Here is a 17,125-nt window from a genome sequence, read left to right on the forward strand (position 1 = left end):
TTTTAAAAAAAAAAAAAAAAAGGAAAGAGAATAGTAATGTTCTGTTAATGTAAGGAATAAGATTTAATTTCTCATCTTTTTTTTTTTTAATTCTTAGATGGGAATGATGAACAACCCTAATCCTTACGGTTCACCATACACTCAGAATTCTGGACAGCAGATTGGAGCCAGTGGCCTTGGTCTCCAGATTCAGACAAAGTCTGTACTACCAAATAGCTTACCTCCATTTGCAATGGACAAAAAGGCAGTTCCTGGTGGAGGAATGCCCAACATGGTGGGTAGTAATCTGTCTACAAATTTGTCTTTAAACTGGCGTTTTGACAAAAGAACTGTTAAACTGTAATGCTTTCTGCTGTACACACTAGGATGTGAGGATGGACCCTGTGATCAAGGAGGCTTGATACCTTCCATTTCCCATGGGTTTTTATTTCTTGTAGTATTGTTCAGTAAGGGTGTTGGGCCAAATGGGAGCAAGTAGGGCTGCTACAGTGAAAATTTTGTAGCCTGTCATATTACACATCTTCTTCTTGTGAGTATTTCTATAGAATATGAAAGTAGAACCTCTCTTGGAAAGTACTCTCAAGCAAAGGATTCCAACTCTCAGTGACCATATCTACACATTTGTATCTGATATCAGCACACAAAAGTAATTTCCCTCTCAAAATTAAACACTGTTTTAAACAGTGATTTTGTGGGGGGCGCCTGGGTTGGTTAGTCGGTTCATCTGACTTCAGCTCAGGCCATGATCTCGAGGTTCCTGAGTTCGAGCCCCCAGGGGCACCTGGGTGGCTCAGTGGGTTAAGCGTCTGACTTCAGCTCAGGTTATGATCTCGAGCTTCCTGAGTTCGAGCCCCGCGTTGGGCTCTGTGCTAACAGCTCAGAGCCTGGAGCCTGGCTTCAGATTCTGTGTCTCCCTCTCTCACTGCCCCTCCCCCACTCATGCTCTGCCTGTCTCTGTCTCTCAAAAATAAGAAATGTTTAAAAAAAAAAAACAAAACAGTGATTTTTGTTTTGAATAAATCTCCAAAGCTTCTAACATTGCTATTTTTCTAAAAGTAAAACTATTTCTACTTGTAAATTTGTTAAGTAGTTCCTGTTTACCTTTGGGAAAAATTGTCCTATAGAAATTCCATTTCTCTTTCAGATTTTTTGTTTTTTATTTTTTTGCCTATATTTCAGATACTTTAAGTACTGCAGATCTTTTAAAAAAGAATAAAACATGGCATCTGTGACCCCAGAAATGTTTACTTTATCAGGGAAGAGAAAGCGCTTTCTTCCATAATTACAGAAACTAACTTTTCACCCACTTAAAAGACCCCTGCTCAGTCTCCCAGGAGGTTTTTGTTACTGTGCTTCACAACCTCACTTGGACTTGCTCTTCACTACGGATTCCTTGCCTTTCCCTCTCCCGCCTGAGCTTATGGTGTCCTCTTTGGTTTGCTCTCTGTATATTACATATACTTTGATTATATTACTTGGTGATGTAACTTTGTTATTGAACTTCTTGATGGTGGGACTGATGTTTATCTACCTTGGAATCCCCTGTGGCACGTGGTGGATGTCCTTAAAGGTTTTAATTGAAAATGTCCAGGTCTGTATTTACTAAAAAGCACCCTATGACACCTAATGTTACATGTACCTTTGTTGTTTTCTCTCTTAGGGTCAACAGCAGGCCCCACAGGTCCAGCAGCCAGGCCTCGTGACTCCGGTAGCCCAAGGGATGGGTTCTGGAGCGCACACGGCTGATCCAGAGAAGCGCAAGCTCATCCAGCAGCAGCTCGTGCTCCTGTTGCACGCCCACAAGTGCCAGCGCCGCGAGCAGGCTAATGGGGAAGTAAGGCAGTGCAACCTTCCCCACTGTCGCACGATGAAGAACGTCCTGAACCACATGACACACTGCCAGTCAGGCAAGTCCTGCCAAGGTGAGTGGGCTCAGAGGGTTTCTGTGCTTAGCAATGAATATTTATAGTCCGAGAGAAGAAAAAAAGTGTGTTCTACTCTGTTTTGAGACTTCTTTACCGATAATGTCCATGTTAGGAGGTGATAAAATTCAGTATCATTTTGTGATTATGTAGGGCTATGGTAGAAAATTTTAAGGATTTTCCTCTCGTGATGACCCTTACTGACTTTGATTTGCCCCCGCATAGCATAGTTTAAATACTATTGAGGATTTGCTATCATATAGGCAAACGCTAAAACAATGTTACCCAACTTAATACAATTTATGTGTGTATGGTGTCATTAGAAATCTGTTTTTATAGAGTAAAGTACATTGCATGTCTTGGTGAAAAATATGAGCTTTGGAGGCAGATTGCTTAAGTTTGAATCCCATTTTGAGTACTCTGACTTAATGCAAATTAGTTAACCAGGTCTTGCCTGTTTTCTTAACTATAAAATGTGAGTGCCAATAGCTACCCTACAGGGATGTTAGGAAGATGAAATGAGTGAACATTTGTAGCACTTGTTAAGTGATCAACAGGTTAGTGGATACTGATATAAAAAAGTATAAGCTACATTTGCGAACAATTATTTTTTTTCTTTTTAGTGGCACACTGTGCATCTTCTCGACAAATCATTTCACACTGGAAGAATTGTACGAGGCATGATTGTCCTGTGTGTCTCCCCCTTAAAAATGCTGGAGATAAGAGAAATCAACAGTGTAAGTGATTAAGTCTTTTAAAGCTTTTATTTATTTATTATTTTATTTATTCTCGGTGCAGTTTGGTGGGATTTAGACTAAGTGCTTCTCGATTATTTGAAGTTCTGTGACTGCCCTGTGCTGTCATACTAGGTTGTTTCCACTCCCATTAACTTCATATTAATGAGGTTAGGATTGAACTGCTTATTACCTAAAGTAAGATCCAGAAACTTTTTAAATCATTACTCTGTATAAAAAGGGTGAATTAATGCTCCATTTTTACATTCATGAAAACTTAAAAGATCATTGCTTTGACATTGGGCAAGTTACTCTTTTATACCTGTGGTCTAAATATTTAGATACTTTGAAGTTATTTAAAGAGAAAGGGAAAAAGTTTGAAATTATTTTTAGAAGTCTAGGATGATGAGCTTTTCTGAGACAAAGACAAAAGTAGAAAGATGTAAGTGGAGCTACCATACCTCTCTAGAAACAAAATATTAAGCATTTGTGGTGAATGACAGATTTGGAAACTTGCAACATGTGAAGAAGTAATTAAATGCCATAAATTAATTAAGAAATCATAAATAGCCCAGTAGAAAATTGGGATAAGGGAATAGTTCAATAGAGAGAGGACATTCTCACCACTTGAGCAGAAATGCTACCTGGTATTGGCATTTGTATGGTTCTGAGTCATTCATACATAGTTGGTGGGAACACTGATACAGCCTGTAGGTAGGCTTTTGGGTACTCTGGATCAAAAGCCTTTCATGCCAGTGAGAGTGATCCCCTTTGACCATTCAGTTCTGCATCTAGACATTTATTTCAGGGAAATAACAGGAAACAAGATGCGTGTTGTTTCATAATGAGATGTTTCATATGAGATGTTTCATTATCACGTAACAATTTTGTGTCTTCTAAATTCATTCAGATAGGTTAGTCTATTTTTCTCACATCTTTAACGTTGTAATCCCATCTCTTTTGTCTTCTCTAGCAATTCTGACTGGAGCACCAGTTGGACTTGGAAATACTAGCTCTCTAGGGGTGGGTCAGCAGTCTACCCCCAGCCTAAGCACTGTCAGTCAGATTGATCCCAGCTCTATAGAAAGGGCCTATGCAGCTCTTGGGCTGCCCTATCAAGTAAATCAGATGCCGACGCAACCCCAGGTGCAAGCAAAGAGCCAGCAGACTCAGCAGTCTGGCCAGTCTCCCCAAGGCATGCGGCCCATGAGCAACATGAGTAAGTTTGTGTCTTCCCTTGTGACGGATGTGATGTTGGTTATGTGTATACATGCCATGTAATATGCAGAATTATCTTCTTGGTTTATTTTGGTCTGTGTGTGTATGTGTGTGTCTCCCCATCTCTTAATTTTTTTGTTACATGATTAATTTCTTGAAGTAATTTTTTAAAGATTGTAGTGTAAAGGTCTCATCATAATCTATATACCAGAGGCAGCTGCTTGTCCTTGTTGATGATTTCTTCCATAACTTTCTAGAAAACAGTCTGGTACTGAGTAATGCATCATACTTTTTCCTATGAAGTCCATTGTCATCCTCTGGATAATATTTGCAATAGCCTTTAGTTTCTGCCCATTATTGTTTGATTCTAAATGAGAAAGCAAAATTGAGCGTGCTACTCTTACAGAAATGTAATCTTGTTGATTTTTGTTGGTTTTAACTTGAATGTATTACAGTTTCTTGACAAGCAGTGCTAACTTGTTAAATAATCATTGAGTGAGGAGATTATTAAAAAACTAGACCAGAAACTGGGATGAAGAGCTAATCCTACCCCTTCAGGCTAGTTTTCAAATTCTTATGTATTCAAGTACATGAAAAGGGGTCAAAAATAGAGATCTGAGGACTTCCTTCCCCTGCCCCTTCACCTTTTTTTACTTAAGATTGCTTATTTTCTTCTCTCTTTCCATGTTACCCAAAAAGTTACCCAGACTCTTCCTTGAGTTTTAGGATCTTGACCCAGTGCAGTTTTCTACCCCTGGGTTTTCTACTGCCTGGCCTGGATTTTCATTTTTGTAACTGGTTATTTCCTGTTAATTTTTCAAACTTCTGTTTTAATTCCTAATTTTGTTCTTTTTGTCTCCTTTGTATCATCTGTGTATGTACATTTGTATATAGCCACAAAATTGTTTAAAAGTTAGTTTCTTGAGATATCTTTTTCCTTTTTTAGTGGCTTTATTTTAGGATTAAAAATTAATCTAAAGTTTCCATTTATTTCTTGTTAATTCAATCAGTGGTGCCTTTTTAGTGATAATCATTGTGAACCAAAACTTCTAGATACCTCATTTATTTCTTTTGTTGTATTCAATCCCATATTAAAAACTAATATGAATACACTCTCTTTCTGGCATGTTATATATAGCCTCATGCTTTCTATTCATCAGGCCCAACCCAGATAGGCAAAGACTTACATATGAAGTGTTTTTTCTTTCATATGAAAGCCCTTTTATTTGTGTTATTTTTATTTATTTTTTATTTATTTTTGAGAGAGCAAGCGAGCGAGCGCCCATCAGTAGGGTAGAGGCAGAGAGACAGAGGGATATAGGAAACTAGAGAATCCCAAGCCGCCTCTGCACTGTCAGCACAGAGCCCGGTATGGGGCACGAACTCACAGACCGTGAGATTATGACTTGAGCTGAAATCAAGAGTTGGATGCTTAACCTACCAAGCCACCCAGGCACCCCATGTATGAAAGCCCTTTTAAAAATAATCTTGTGGGGTGCCTGAGTGGCTCAGTCGGTTAAGCATCCGACTTCAGCTCAGGTCATAATCTCACAGTTTGTGGGTTCTACCCCGCATCAGGCTCTGTGCTGACAGCTCAGAGCCTGGAGCCTGCTTCGGATTCTGTGTCTCCCCCCCTCTCTCTCTGCCCCTCCCTTGCTCTCTCTCTCTCTCTCTCTCTCTCTCTCAAAAATAAACATTAAATTTTTTTTTTTTAATTATCTTGTGTGTTTATGTTGAAGGGTGCGCGCTCTGTTTTCGTATTTTTGAGTTCCCTAAAACTCAGAGAGTAAAAGAACTGAATATCAAAATGGAATCACCATGATTAGGACGTGTAATTTTCTCCGCAGTCTTTAAGAGAGTTTTAAAAAAGTATTTTATTGCATATTATGAATGTGGGACTGCTTTTTCACTTCACACCAAAATCGTATGAAATTAGTTTTAACCAAACTTTATACTTGTGAGTGATGTTTGCACTAAAGGTTATTACTATAAATTGTTTTATTGGGTATTTAAAGTGATCCTTTAAGGCTTCTGTTATTATTAGAGTTTTATAATGGATTTTACCTAGGAATATAAAAATTTTGATGATGATCAGAAATGTAACTCAAGTTGCATCTTGGTCTTAGCCTAGTGCCATATTATCAAAGAAATACATGGTTCAATACTCAAATTAGCGTTAACTGTATTTTCTTAATTTTTGATGTGTCGTGATTTTAAAATACTAAAACAAGCTTTTTTCACTTCTGTTTTCTTCCACTAATGGTGTTTATTTTAGGATATTTTAGGTTCCAACCTGATGTGGTAGACTATATCCACAAACGGGACTATGTTGTGTCCCCTAACAGTGTAAGATTTTTATCACATTTGTAAACAAAAGCAATTTACTTGAGTATATTTCCATGTACTCAGCAACGTAAAATGTTTATCTTTTATGTTTTGCAAAGATTGGACTCCCAAGTGGTTAGTGCTGTGTGTGTTGTGTGTGTGTGCGTGTATATGTGTGCGTATATATATATATATACACACACACACGTATATATACATATATATATACACACACACATACACACATATATATATACACACATACTTTTTTTTTAATTCATTTATTTATTTTCAAAAGAGAGCAACAAGCAAGAGAGGGGCAGAGAGAGAGAGAGAGAGGGAGACACAGAATCTGAAGCAAGTTCCATGCTCCATGCCATTAGCATGGAGCCCCGCATCAGGCTCCATCCCATGAACCATGAGATTATGACCTAAGCTGAAGTCAGACGCTTCACAGAGCCACCCAGGCACCCCTATTTATTTATTTTTGAGAGAGACAGAGCATGAGTGGGGGAGGGGCAGAGAGAGAGAATCCCAAACAGGCTCCATGCTGCCAGTGTAGAGCCCATTGCAGGGCTTGAACCCACGAAACTGTGAGTGAGGTCATGACCTGAGCCGAAACCAAGAGTTGGATGCTTAACTGACTGAGCCACCCAGGTGCCCTCACCCATATTATTTTAATGCTAAAGTATTGTTGGGGATCCTACCAAGAGGGCAGATTGGATATATAATTAGAAATTGAGGGGAAAACTTCGTCAGGAAATTTGGAACATAATAACACTTTTTGTGGCGTGCCTGGGTGGCTCAGTTGGTTGAAATCCAACTCTTGATTTTGGTTCATTGTGCATACCTTTTACCTAGATTTATTTATTTTCAACATTTTTGCCACATTTGCTTTATTTCTTCGTGTATTCGAGATATCCTGACACTCGAGATATCCTGCACTCGAGTACTCGAGATATCCTGCTAGTTTAGCATGTATTTCCTAAAAATAAGGACATTCTTCTCCATAACCACAGTGTGCTGTTACTGTGCCTACACAATTTAATATTTGTTAATAATGTCATCTAATGTACAGTCTATATTTTAATTTCTCCAATTGTCCCCCACAGTCATTCAGGGCTTTTCCATTCAGTTTGTTACGTGCTTTTTGTCTCTTAATCTAGAAGTCATCTTCCTTCTCTTTGTTCAGCACACACTGACTTTCGATGAACACTGTAGATTGTCCTATAATTTGAATTAGTCTGATTGTTTCCTTATAATTAAATCCACACTTGATCTTAGCCAAAAGGCTGAGAAGCGATCCTTATAATTAAATCCAGATTAAACACTCTTGGAATGAATATGCCGTGTATGGTTGTGTGTATGTGATCAGGCTTTAATAATTTCAGCATAAAAATGTCTTAGGATTTTTTATTTGCCTTTAGCTGGCCTATTCTCTTGTTTTATTACTGACCTTCACATTATTGGTTAGTTATCTTTCAACTATGTTATGGAAATTCTGGCCCTATTACTGTCAAGAACTCCTGGGTTTTGTTATGTACTCTCTTCTGAAGGTCTCATATCTCACCTGTTTGGTAGATATGAGTGCTAGTTGTTTTCCCAGGTTGTTGGATGTTTAGAAAAAGTAGTATTTATGTTTATGGGTCTGTATCATACCATCTTTACCTGAGGTGTGGAGTACTGAATAGGATGAAGTACCCTAAGCAAACATTTATACTAATGCTTATAAGCATACCAAGACCCATTCATAGTAACGACTTGGTAGTATGGATACAACACCCATTGTGGCAGACCTAGCTGTAATGCTGGAACGTTCTCAGTTATAGATTGGAGGTACTTTGATTGATGCGGATATTTGAATAAATGAGAAATAGCATTCATTCAGATATGCCATGTGCTGGGGGCGGGGGTGCACATAGGAAAGGGGCATGGCCTCTACTTCGAGACCTCTCTAGTTTGGATGGGCATTAAGTAGACAGAACTACAGGATCTGTTAACAGATATCAGGTTATAGAGATTCTGTAGCAAGAAGAGAGAATCCTTTCTGGAGCCCTAAATTAGAATTTTTTACTATAAGACTTCCTTGACTGTATTTGACCATGTTCTTAATCTTCTAGTACCTACTGAATTCACCTACTCTATAAAGGTCTTATTAGTATGAGATTCCTCCCAGGGCTTAGAAAACAAAAAACACGTGTTTTTTCCCCTAAGTTTGTTTGTTTATTTTAAGAGTGGCAGGGGAGGGCAGGGAGAAAATCCCAAGCAGTCTCTGTGCCTTTAGCACAGACCCCCGGGCTCGCGGGATTTGAACTCACAAACCATGAGATCATGACCTGAGCCAAAATCAAGAGTCGGACACTTAACTGACTTGAGCCATCCAGGCACCCCCAAAAATGTATTCTTGATGAGTTTTAGGTGTTAATGATTCCTTTTTTTTTTTCTTTCTGACTTCTTCTCCGGCAGTGCCAATAATTTCTGACTTCCGTCATTTTTGTATTCTCAAGGGAATGCTCCCTCTTAGGATCTTAAATACAGGCCGGTGTAAGGGTGTTCCTTTTCAGGTTATGGTTGAGCCATTTCTTAGAGTCAGTGAAATATTAGATGAACCTGGAGACTTCAGAGAGAATGTTTTGCTGTTTTCATGTGCCATCAGAAGGCAACGAGATAAGCAAATTGGTGTACATTATAATCGTTTTTCTTTTACCTCTTCATATGGTTGCCATCAGTAAAGCGAATCAATGTTATAGGTAAATAGTTTCGCTAAAAAGGAGTGTTTACACATGGAGTATTTACATTGACAAATACAGAATTAGGAACAATACAATTCTGTTTTAAAAGACCATTTCCAGTAACTACATTTCAGAGCCAGGCTGATGCTGTCAGAAGCAAATTTGTGCCTTACTATTTAGGAAACATGGTGAAGGAAAGCAACAGCATTTTTCTCCATTAAATGTTGTTTATAGATCTAGCCAACTGTTGGCATTTTAGTGGGAAGTTTCTTTTGTTTCCTTGTTTTTAACTAATATACCTTGAGAGGTATATTAATAGAATTGTGTATTTTAGAAGAGTTTTTTAACCGCATGAAAATCTAGGTTAGTGTCAATATTGCTGTTTTTTGTTTTTAAAGAAATAGACTATTCATTAAAATTGCTAATTGAAGAGGTAATGTAGTTTGAAGGAGTATTCAAAATGTTTTACCAAAACACAGTCTTTGATTCCAGTCTCCAGGGATCATCGCACTTAGGTTCCCTATGTCCTCGCGTAAGTTGTGCTTAAGAAAGGACATGTGCGGGGCACCTGGGTGGCTCAGTCGGTTAAGCGTCCGACTTCGGCTCAGGTCATGATCTCGCGGTCTGTGAGTTCGAGCCCCGCGTCGGGTTCTGTGCTGACCACTCAGAGCCTGGAGCCTGTTTCGGATTCTGTGTCTCCCCCTCTCTCTGACCCTCCCCCGTTCATGCTCTGTCTCAAAAATAAATAAATGTTTAAAAAAAAAAAAAAAAGAAAGAAAGAAAGGACATGTGCGTATATAGTTATTTAAACGGTTGCGGTTTTAGGTTTTGCTCATCCAGTTTCTAAATCTTGTCCTTATGGCTTCTGGGTTTTGGGTCTTTGAAAGGATACAAATTTCTTGTGATAAGTTCTTCTAGTACTTTTATAGCTTTTCTTTCTTTTTGGTATTGGTATTTAAAATATTCAATCTCGTTTTTTGTTTTGTCCTAGGTGCTAGTCCTATGGGAGTAAATGGAGGTGTAGGGGTTCAAACATCGAATCTTCTTTCTGACTCAATGTTGCATTCAGCCATAAATTCTCAAAAGTAAGTTTTTTTTTCTTGATATTTGCCCTGTGTCATGTTTCATACTCCTGTTCAAATTCCTTTTCTGTTTTTGTTTGTTTGTTTTTTTCCCCCCGATTTGAAGCCATCCTTGATGGATAAAGACAAGTAGTATATTGGAGGCCATACTTTTGGCTTTCTACAATCTTATGTGAAATTATATCAATTATCTGGGGTGATCAGTACCTTCCCCGAATATAGTAGGAAGTTGCAAGTGTGCAATTGCTTAAAAAATGAGTTTGCTCTATCCCAGTGGTAAGAATTAATCCATTACCAGTGATTCCCTGAGATATGCTGTGTCAAAATAAGTTTAGTCTTAAAACATAACACGTAAGTCTTCTAAACCCAAGACTTCCTCCTCCCCTCCACATGATGAAGTGTTGTGGGTTAACTCTGCCTCATACAAATACAAACACACACACAATTTCCCCTAGATTTCTTGATGTAAAGAAATTTGTCATAGTATGTTGGACCCATTGTAGTAATCACTGTCAGCTCTGCTTTAAATGAGATCTTTTTTCTCCTGCCTTCTTCACTAAAACTATTTCACAATATCTTTTTAAAGCCCAATGATGAGTGAAAATGCCAGTGTGGCCTCCCTAGGTCCTATGCCAACAGCAGCTCAACCATCTAATACTGGAATTCGGAAACAGTGGCATGAAGATATTACTCAGGATCTTCGAAATCATCTTGTTCACAAACTGTAAGATTATAGGCATGTCTTATTCATAGAGAGTTACCATGTCAACATGGTACCGATCTGCCAGGCACTTAACCACAAGAGGAGTATTATTGATTTTTCTGTAGTCTGGCTATTGCTGCTAATGCTTCTGCTCCTGTGACTGTCTTGCTGCTTGTTCTGCTTCTGAGCCTTTCCACCATCGTTTGTAGGAGTATTACGGCTTTAACAGCGTGTGAACTATTTTACCTAGTGGCAGTTTTCAATATATTATATAAAAATTGCTCATTTTAGTGTCACTGCCTTTGCAAAAGTCAAATTTTAAAAGGAAAACCAGGTCTCTCTCAGCTCTTTAGAATATAGTGGTGGCAACACTCTTTTCCTTTATCCCTATTAAAGCTTTTATGATGTTGACAAGTTTAACCTGGTAGAGTGGCTCCTCTATGGTCTTCTGGCCCTCCGGATGTGCATGTCAGTAGTTGGTGAGATACCTCTGCATTGTTTGTTATGGAGTTGATGGATGCCAGCCATTCAGCCACCCTCTTCTTTAAAGAGGTCTTAACAGGTGAAGGAGGGGAAAGCGAGAACAGTAAAATGTAATGTGCCCAATATTACAAAAAAAAACAGAGCTTGAACCTTGCTCATTGCTATGGAACTTGCACTTTGAGTGACATCCAGCATTTTTCTCCTCGGGGAAAGCAGTCTTTTTTCATTTTTTCTCCACTTAATAGAAGGGTCTCTTTCAGTCCATCCATATTTTTTATTGGCTTAGAGCTGTGTGGTCTATTTTTTATCTAAACTAATTTTTATATTACATTAGCGTATCAGTTACATTTGACTTTCGTTTAGGAATGCAAAATCAATGGTACCAGAAGTGGAATTTGACAAGAAAACCCTAAGGTTTTAATAAAATGAATTAAAAAGGAATAAGCAAAGCAAACTTATTTTGCGATACTCCAGTTGTTTAGCACCTGTTCTCTCATAGCAGACGATGGATTATTTGGGATCGATCATCTGACTTGACATTATATGCTTGCGAAATTTTTACCAACTCAAAATATTCTTCTAAACTTCCATTTATTTCTTCCCTACCTGGTTTTCTTCAAGTCCTACACAAGTGAACACGAAATCTCCAAATAATAAAATTAGAGGCTGGAAAAGTGTTGGTCAAATCTTCAGGAACCCTAGTGCCAAACATTTTGTAGGGAACTGTTAGAAAGTAAAAGACACTGAATTTGGCAGAATCGTTATGCATTTCTGCCCCTTCCATTTGAAGTTTTTGGTCTTGAGAGATTTTGTAGTGATTATTAGGTTTTATTAAGCTGAATAAATTGAGAGTAGAAGGATCTGAAGGCCGCTCTACTTAAAACAATGAGAAAGGTCAGGTTTCCTCACTTCCTTTATGCAAATAGCAGAGTATAATTTTTTTGCTCCTATGTTAGCGTGACAGGAACCAGAGGGGGTTATTATGGTGTCATTTTTTAATGTTCTGATTGGGGAGACCCTTTGTTTACTACAGAGACCATTTCATTTGGTCTGTATCATTTAATATTTGAGCACATCCACCATTTTTTGTTTTACATAATGTGTACATTGCACAGAAATGAGAAAGTACTAACCAGGAAAAAGTTTATAAGGTACTGGACGTTTCCATGATGAGAATGAAAAGTTGACATGATATAATAGTGGTAGAATTTTCTGTTCCCAGAGTTCAAGCCATATTTCCTACTCCGGATCCTGCTGCTTTAAAAGACAGACGGATGGAAAACTTGGTTGCGTATGCCCGGAAAGTGGAAGGAGACATGTACGAATCTGCAAATAATCGGGTGAGTATCTATTTTTCTACATAAAGTCAGAAATAGACCTATCCTAGTTGTTTGTTTCTTTTCGTAACATGTACAAACAATACCGTACTTTAGAGGATACCCTTCAGCTGTCCTTAGTCTCACTGCACAGTCAAGATAACAAAGCAATTTTCTTCAGGCGTATGTCATCAAGAATCTTACGTTTTTCCTCTTAATAATCCAGTGTACTCGTGTGGCACTTTATCTGGGTTGTCCTTCTGTCAACTTCAAAAGTGGTTGAACTGTTACCAGCTCTGTGCTATTTTCACTAGAATAATGGTGAATCAGCTGCTTAGTATGTTCATCTCAAGTAGTATTCCATTTTCTCTATATCAGTTGAACATTCTTCTCTAAGTTGGCACTTTTCCAAAATGTAGCATATTCTTTGCATGTGCCGTAAATTGCCAGCATATATTTCATTAACCTACTTTGAGAGGTCATGCTTTACTATGTAGCTTCATAACAAAGCTGCTTTTCACATGATGATTCCAAACATGAACTCACATCTGGGATGATCTAAGAAAGTAGATTTTTATGGTGGTTATATCAGAGGAGAGGCGAGGGTGGGGAGGATGGGTGAAATAGATGTTGCGGACTAAGGTATGCACTTGTGATGAACACCAGGTGACATATGAAGTTTTGGATCACTACATTGTACACTTGAAACTAATATAACATTGTATATTAACTAACTGGAATTAAAATAAAAACTTTTAAAAGGGGAATAGATTTTTTCCCTTTTTGGGTTTCTCCTTGTATCTGTAAATGAAGCTAATATCCGTTCTTTGTTCATTTTTTCTGTTACCTAATAGTAATTCCTCTTTTTTCCTTATCTGTGTTTTGTTTTCAAAATTCAAAAAGGCCGAATACTACCACCTGCTAGCTGAGAAAATCTATAAGATCCAGAAAGAACTAGAAGAAAAACGAAGGACTAGACTACAGAAACAAAACATGCTACCAAGTGCTGCAGGCATGGTACCAGTTTCTATGAATCCAGGGCCTAATATGGGGCAGCCACAACCAGGAATGACTTCCAGTAAGTGCTTTTCATTATAGCTGTTTTGGGGAAGAAAATGGTAATAAAATGTTTTCTAGCCAAAGTCACTAATTTGCATTAGCTTGTATAACTTTTCTAGAGTTTTTGAATGATCCTTTTTTGCCTTTGCAAAGAAAATAATTCAACCCTTCATAAGAGCAGTAATTAAACAGTATGTTTAAGATTTCTGGTCATAGTGCTTAACGTGTTTTGATCGTCTGGCATCATTTTTAGAAGCCCAAGATACTCTTCTCTCTGAGTGAACACCTAGAAAATGGTAGCCTACAGGCTTATATGGACTTATATTTGGTAGGCAGCCAGTGCTGAACAGGTTCAGAGGCCTGACCAGCTTTCATACATCCTAAACAAATGATCAACACTGTGTTCCTTAACATTGTCACGCTTTCTTCTTGATACAATGTTTGAAGGCTAAGAACTGTTTTTCAAAAGCATTTAATTTTTGTTAATATTTGAGAGACAGAGCATCAACAGGGCAGGGGCAGAGGGAAAGGGAGACACAGAGTCCACAGCAGGCTCCAAGCTCTGAGCTGTAAGCACAGAGCCTGATGCAGGGCTCAAACTCATGACCCGCAAGATCATGACCTGAGCTGAAGTCAGATGCTTAACCGACTGAGCCACCCGGGTGCCGCCCCTAGAAGCATTTAAAAATTCATCTTGAGGGACGCCTGGGTGGCTCAGTCGGTTGAGTGTCCGACTTCAGCTCGGGTCATGATCTCGCAGTTTGTGGGTTCGAGCCCCTTGTCAGGCTCTGTGCTGACAGCTCAGAGCCTGGAGCCTGCTTTAGATTCTGTGTCTCCCTCTCTCTCTCTCTCACTGCCCCTCCCCTGCTCATGCTCTGTCTCTCAAAAATGAATAAACATTAAAAAATAAATAAATAAATAAATAAATAATAAAAATTCATCTTGACAGTTTTAGTATTCTGGTATAGCAGCCTTCTCAACCTAGTGAATTAACCAGATAGCCAAGATGATTATGCATTGCCTTATTCACTGACTGATGACAAGGTTTCAAGCAGTGACATAAGGAGTTAGGTACACAGTGATGAGGAAGAACACAGGCTATATTAAATGATGTGAGAAAGGCTATGATAGCAGAAATTCTGTGTATCTTGAGTCAGGGAAAGCCGATTACCTGTAGATAGTGCCAGCTGAGTGAATAGGTACCAACTCATATGCCAGGATTTTTGGTGGGCTCAAAATTCATCTCCCTCAGGCCTCAAAGTAGTAAAATGGAGAACTGCTGGTTGCCACTTGCCTTTAGCAGCTCCGTTTGTTAACTGCAGTGTTCTCATTGGGCCACGGTGGGAGAAGAATTGAGAAGAGGAACAGCATTTTTGGCAGAGAAAGAGTGTACAAGGAGGCCCACTGACAAAGGAAAAGCAGCTGTGTTTTGAGTAGGTAGGAGAGCAGATGTTCAAAAACAAGAAAGTCAAGACTGGATTCAGTGCTGATGGTCTAAACCAGGACAGCACCTAAGGTATAGAGACAGGTGGGCAAACCTGAGACGCTTGGGTGCAGTAGCGCTTTCTGGAGTTCGTTTTCTGGTAGTTTTTGTCTGGAGAAATTGGAGCCAAGTTGAACGTCTACAGATACTAAATTGTAGTCTCGTGGGGGTGGAAGCAGTGTGGTAGGGGTGAAGGCAGGAACCAGTGCTAATGGCACTGAATAGCCCTAAGGATATGTTGACCTTTAGCTTATACTAAATCTGGCCTTGTGTAGAATGAGATCCCCACCCTATCCCATATGCAAATTGTAGAAGAATGAGAAGTTTGAAATTTTAAGCTAAAAATTGAAAGTAGTACACAGAATGTATAGAAGAAAATATAAAATAAAACAAGAAACATCTTTAGATACTGCCTAGAAGTTTTGAGGGAAAAAAAATGACAACAGAAGATACCATTAGTGTAATTAATAGACAAACCAAGGAAAGTATTTTCAGTGTTAAAGGTATAATTTCCTTAGTATATGACTTGGGGGGAAAGATGAAAAATGGGAAAAGGAAAGAACAAGTAAAATCATTATGACCTTTTGGCATCTCTAAAGGTTAGAGTGGGTGTTAATGACTGTATGGTAACATGGTTCTGGAATATGCTGTTGGTAAGAATTTAAATGTTTTTTTTTTTCATTACCTTAAATCCAGTTGTTACATTTTTAGAAATACAAAGTAATGTACAGTTGCGTAGAAATATTCACAGTAACGTAATTTATACTATTGAAACATCCGACAGGATGTTTAGAAACATCCTAAAAGTGCCTCCAGTATTGCACTGCTAAAGTAACCATACACTATACACTAGAATATTTTGAGGCTTCTCCAGAGCATCCCCTTTTTACCCAGGCAGTTGAAAGATTGAACAGATTTAACCAACCATCTGGAACCCTCCACTTAAAGGTGAAGGGCAAGGTGTGGCTGCCAGAGAAACCCCTCTAAAGTAATACCACCTACCCTCTTGAGCACATAGCACACACACACCCTGAGGGGATCCCTCCCTATACAGAGATAAAGGAATTCCTCCTGTGGTCCAGGTAGATAATTACAACTGCAAGGGAGAGTTATTACAGAAAAAAATTTTCAAAAGAAAAAATTACTACACACAGACATAAAAAGACAGCAGGGGATGGAAAAGGAAATGGGAGAGTTGACTGAGTTTAAAACCAGATTAGCAATAACAAAACACAGAAGATAAGAAAAAATGGCTTAAAAAGATACTAAATATGAGGTGCCTGGCTAGCTCAGTTGGTGCAGCATGTGACTGTTGATCTCAGGGTCATGAGTTTAAGTCCCCACATTTGGTCTTAGATCTTAAATTAAGAAGAAAAAAATCAGGGGCACCTGGGTGGCTCAGTCAGTTAAGTGTCTGAGTTCAGCTCAAGTGATGATCTCACAGTTCATGAGATCAAGCCCCATATCGGGCTCCACGCAGACAGTTCAGAGCCTGAAGCCTGCTTCAGATTCTGTGTCTCCCTCTCTCTTTCTGCCCTCACCTCTTCGTACTCTGTCTGCCTCTCAGAAATAAACATTTTTTTTTTTAAGTCAGTAGAGAGATGATAGATATATAGAAAAAAATTTGAGAGATTCAGAAACCCAATGTTAGGTACTATTATCCCCATTTTACCAGTAAGAAACTAAGGCATAGAAAGGTTGCCTAACTTGCTATGGTCACACAGTTAGTGAATGGCAGAATCAGGAGTCAAACCTCCCCCCCCCCCCCCCCCCCCCCCCCCGGCATTTTGTCTTCCCAGTCTGCTGTAAATCGTTAAGATATGTTAAATAAAGAAAATTGTAATTAAAAAGTAATAGAAGAAAGTTTTCTTGAAAGAAAAGACAATTGCCCAACCAAACCTAGCTCATCACTGTCTTAAAGTAGATGATGAAACATCCAGAAAATAAAATCAAACTATAAAGAAAAGGAATGATTAATTTGATTAGGTTAAAAAGCCCAAAATGCACCATAAGGAAGAAACTAGTTTAATAAGGTAAACATATTTGCACCCCCATGTTCATTGCAGCA

The 17,125-nt window shown here is 38.6% G+C and overlaps 1 protein-coding gene across 1 annotated transcript in view; it reads left to right on the forward strand.

The window, feature by feature from the left end:
* The window catches only part of EP300 (E1A binding protein p300), an 82,141-nt gene that overhangs the window by 29,450 nt on the left and 35,566 nt on the right, over nt 1-17,125 (forward strand). Inside the window, exons 3-10 of the mRNA XM_042947926.1 lie at nt 98-274; nt 1,661-1,922; nt 2,546-2,659; nt 3,630-3,875; nt 9,923-10,016; nt 10,600-10,737; nt 12,422-12,539; nt 13,419-13,593. Of these exons, the coding sequence (XP_042803860.1) occupies nt 98-274; nt 1,661-1,922; nt 2,546-2,659; nt 3,630-3,875; nt 9,923-10,016; nt 10,600-10,737; nt 12,422-12,539; nt 13,419-13,593 (1,324 nt within the window). The remainder of the gene's footprint in view (nt 1-97; nt 275-1,660; nt 1,923-2,545; nt 2,660-3,629; nt 3,876-9,922; nt 10,017-10,599; nt 10,738-12,421; nt 12,540-13,418; nt 13,594-17,125) is intronic.

Source organism: Panthera leo, chromosome B4 (assembly GCF_018350215.1).
Source record: "Panthera leo isolate Ple1 chromosome B4, P.leo_Ple1_pat1.1, whole genome shotgun sequence".
NCBI lineage: Eukaryota > Metazoa > Chordata > Mammalia > Carnivora > Felidae > Panthera > Panthera leo.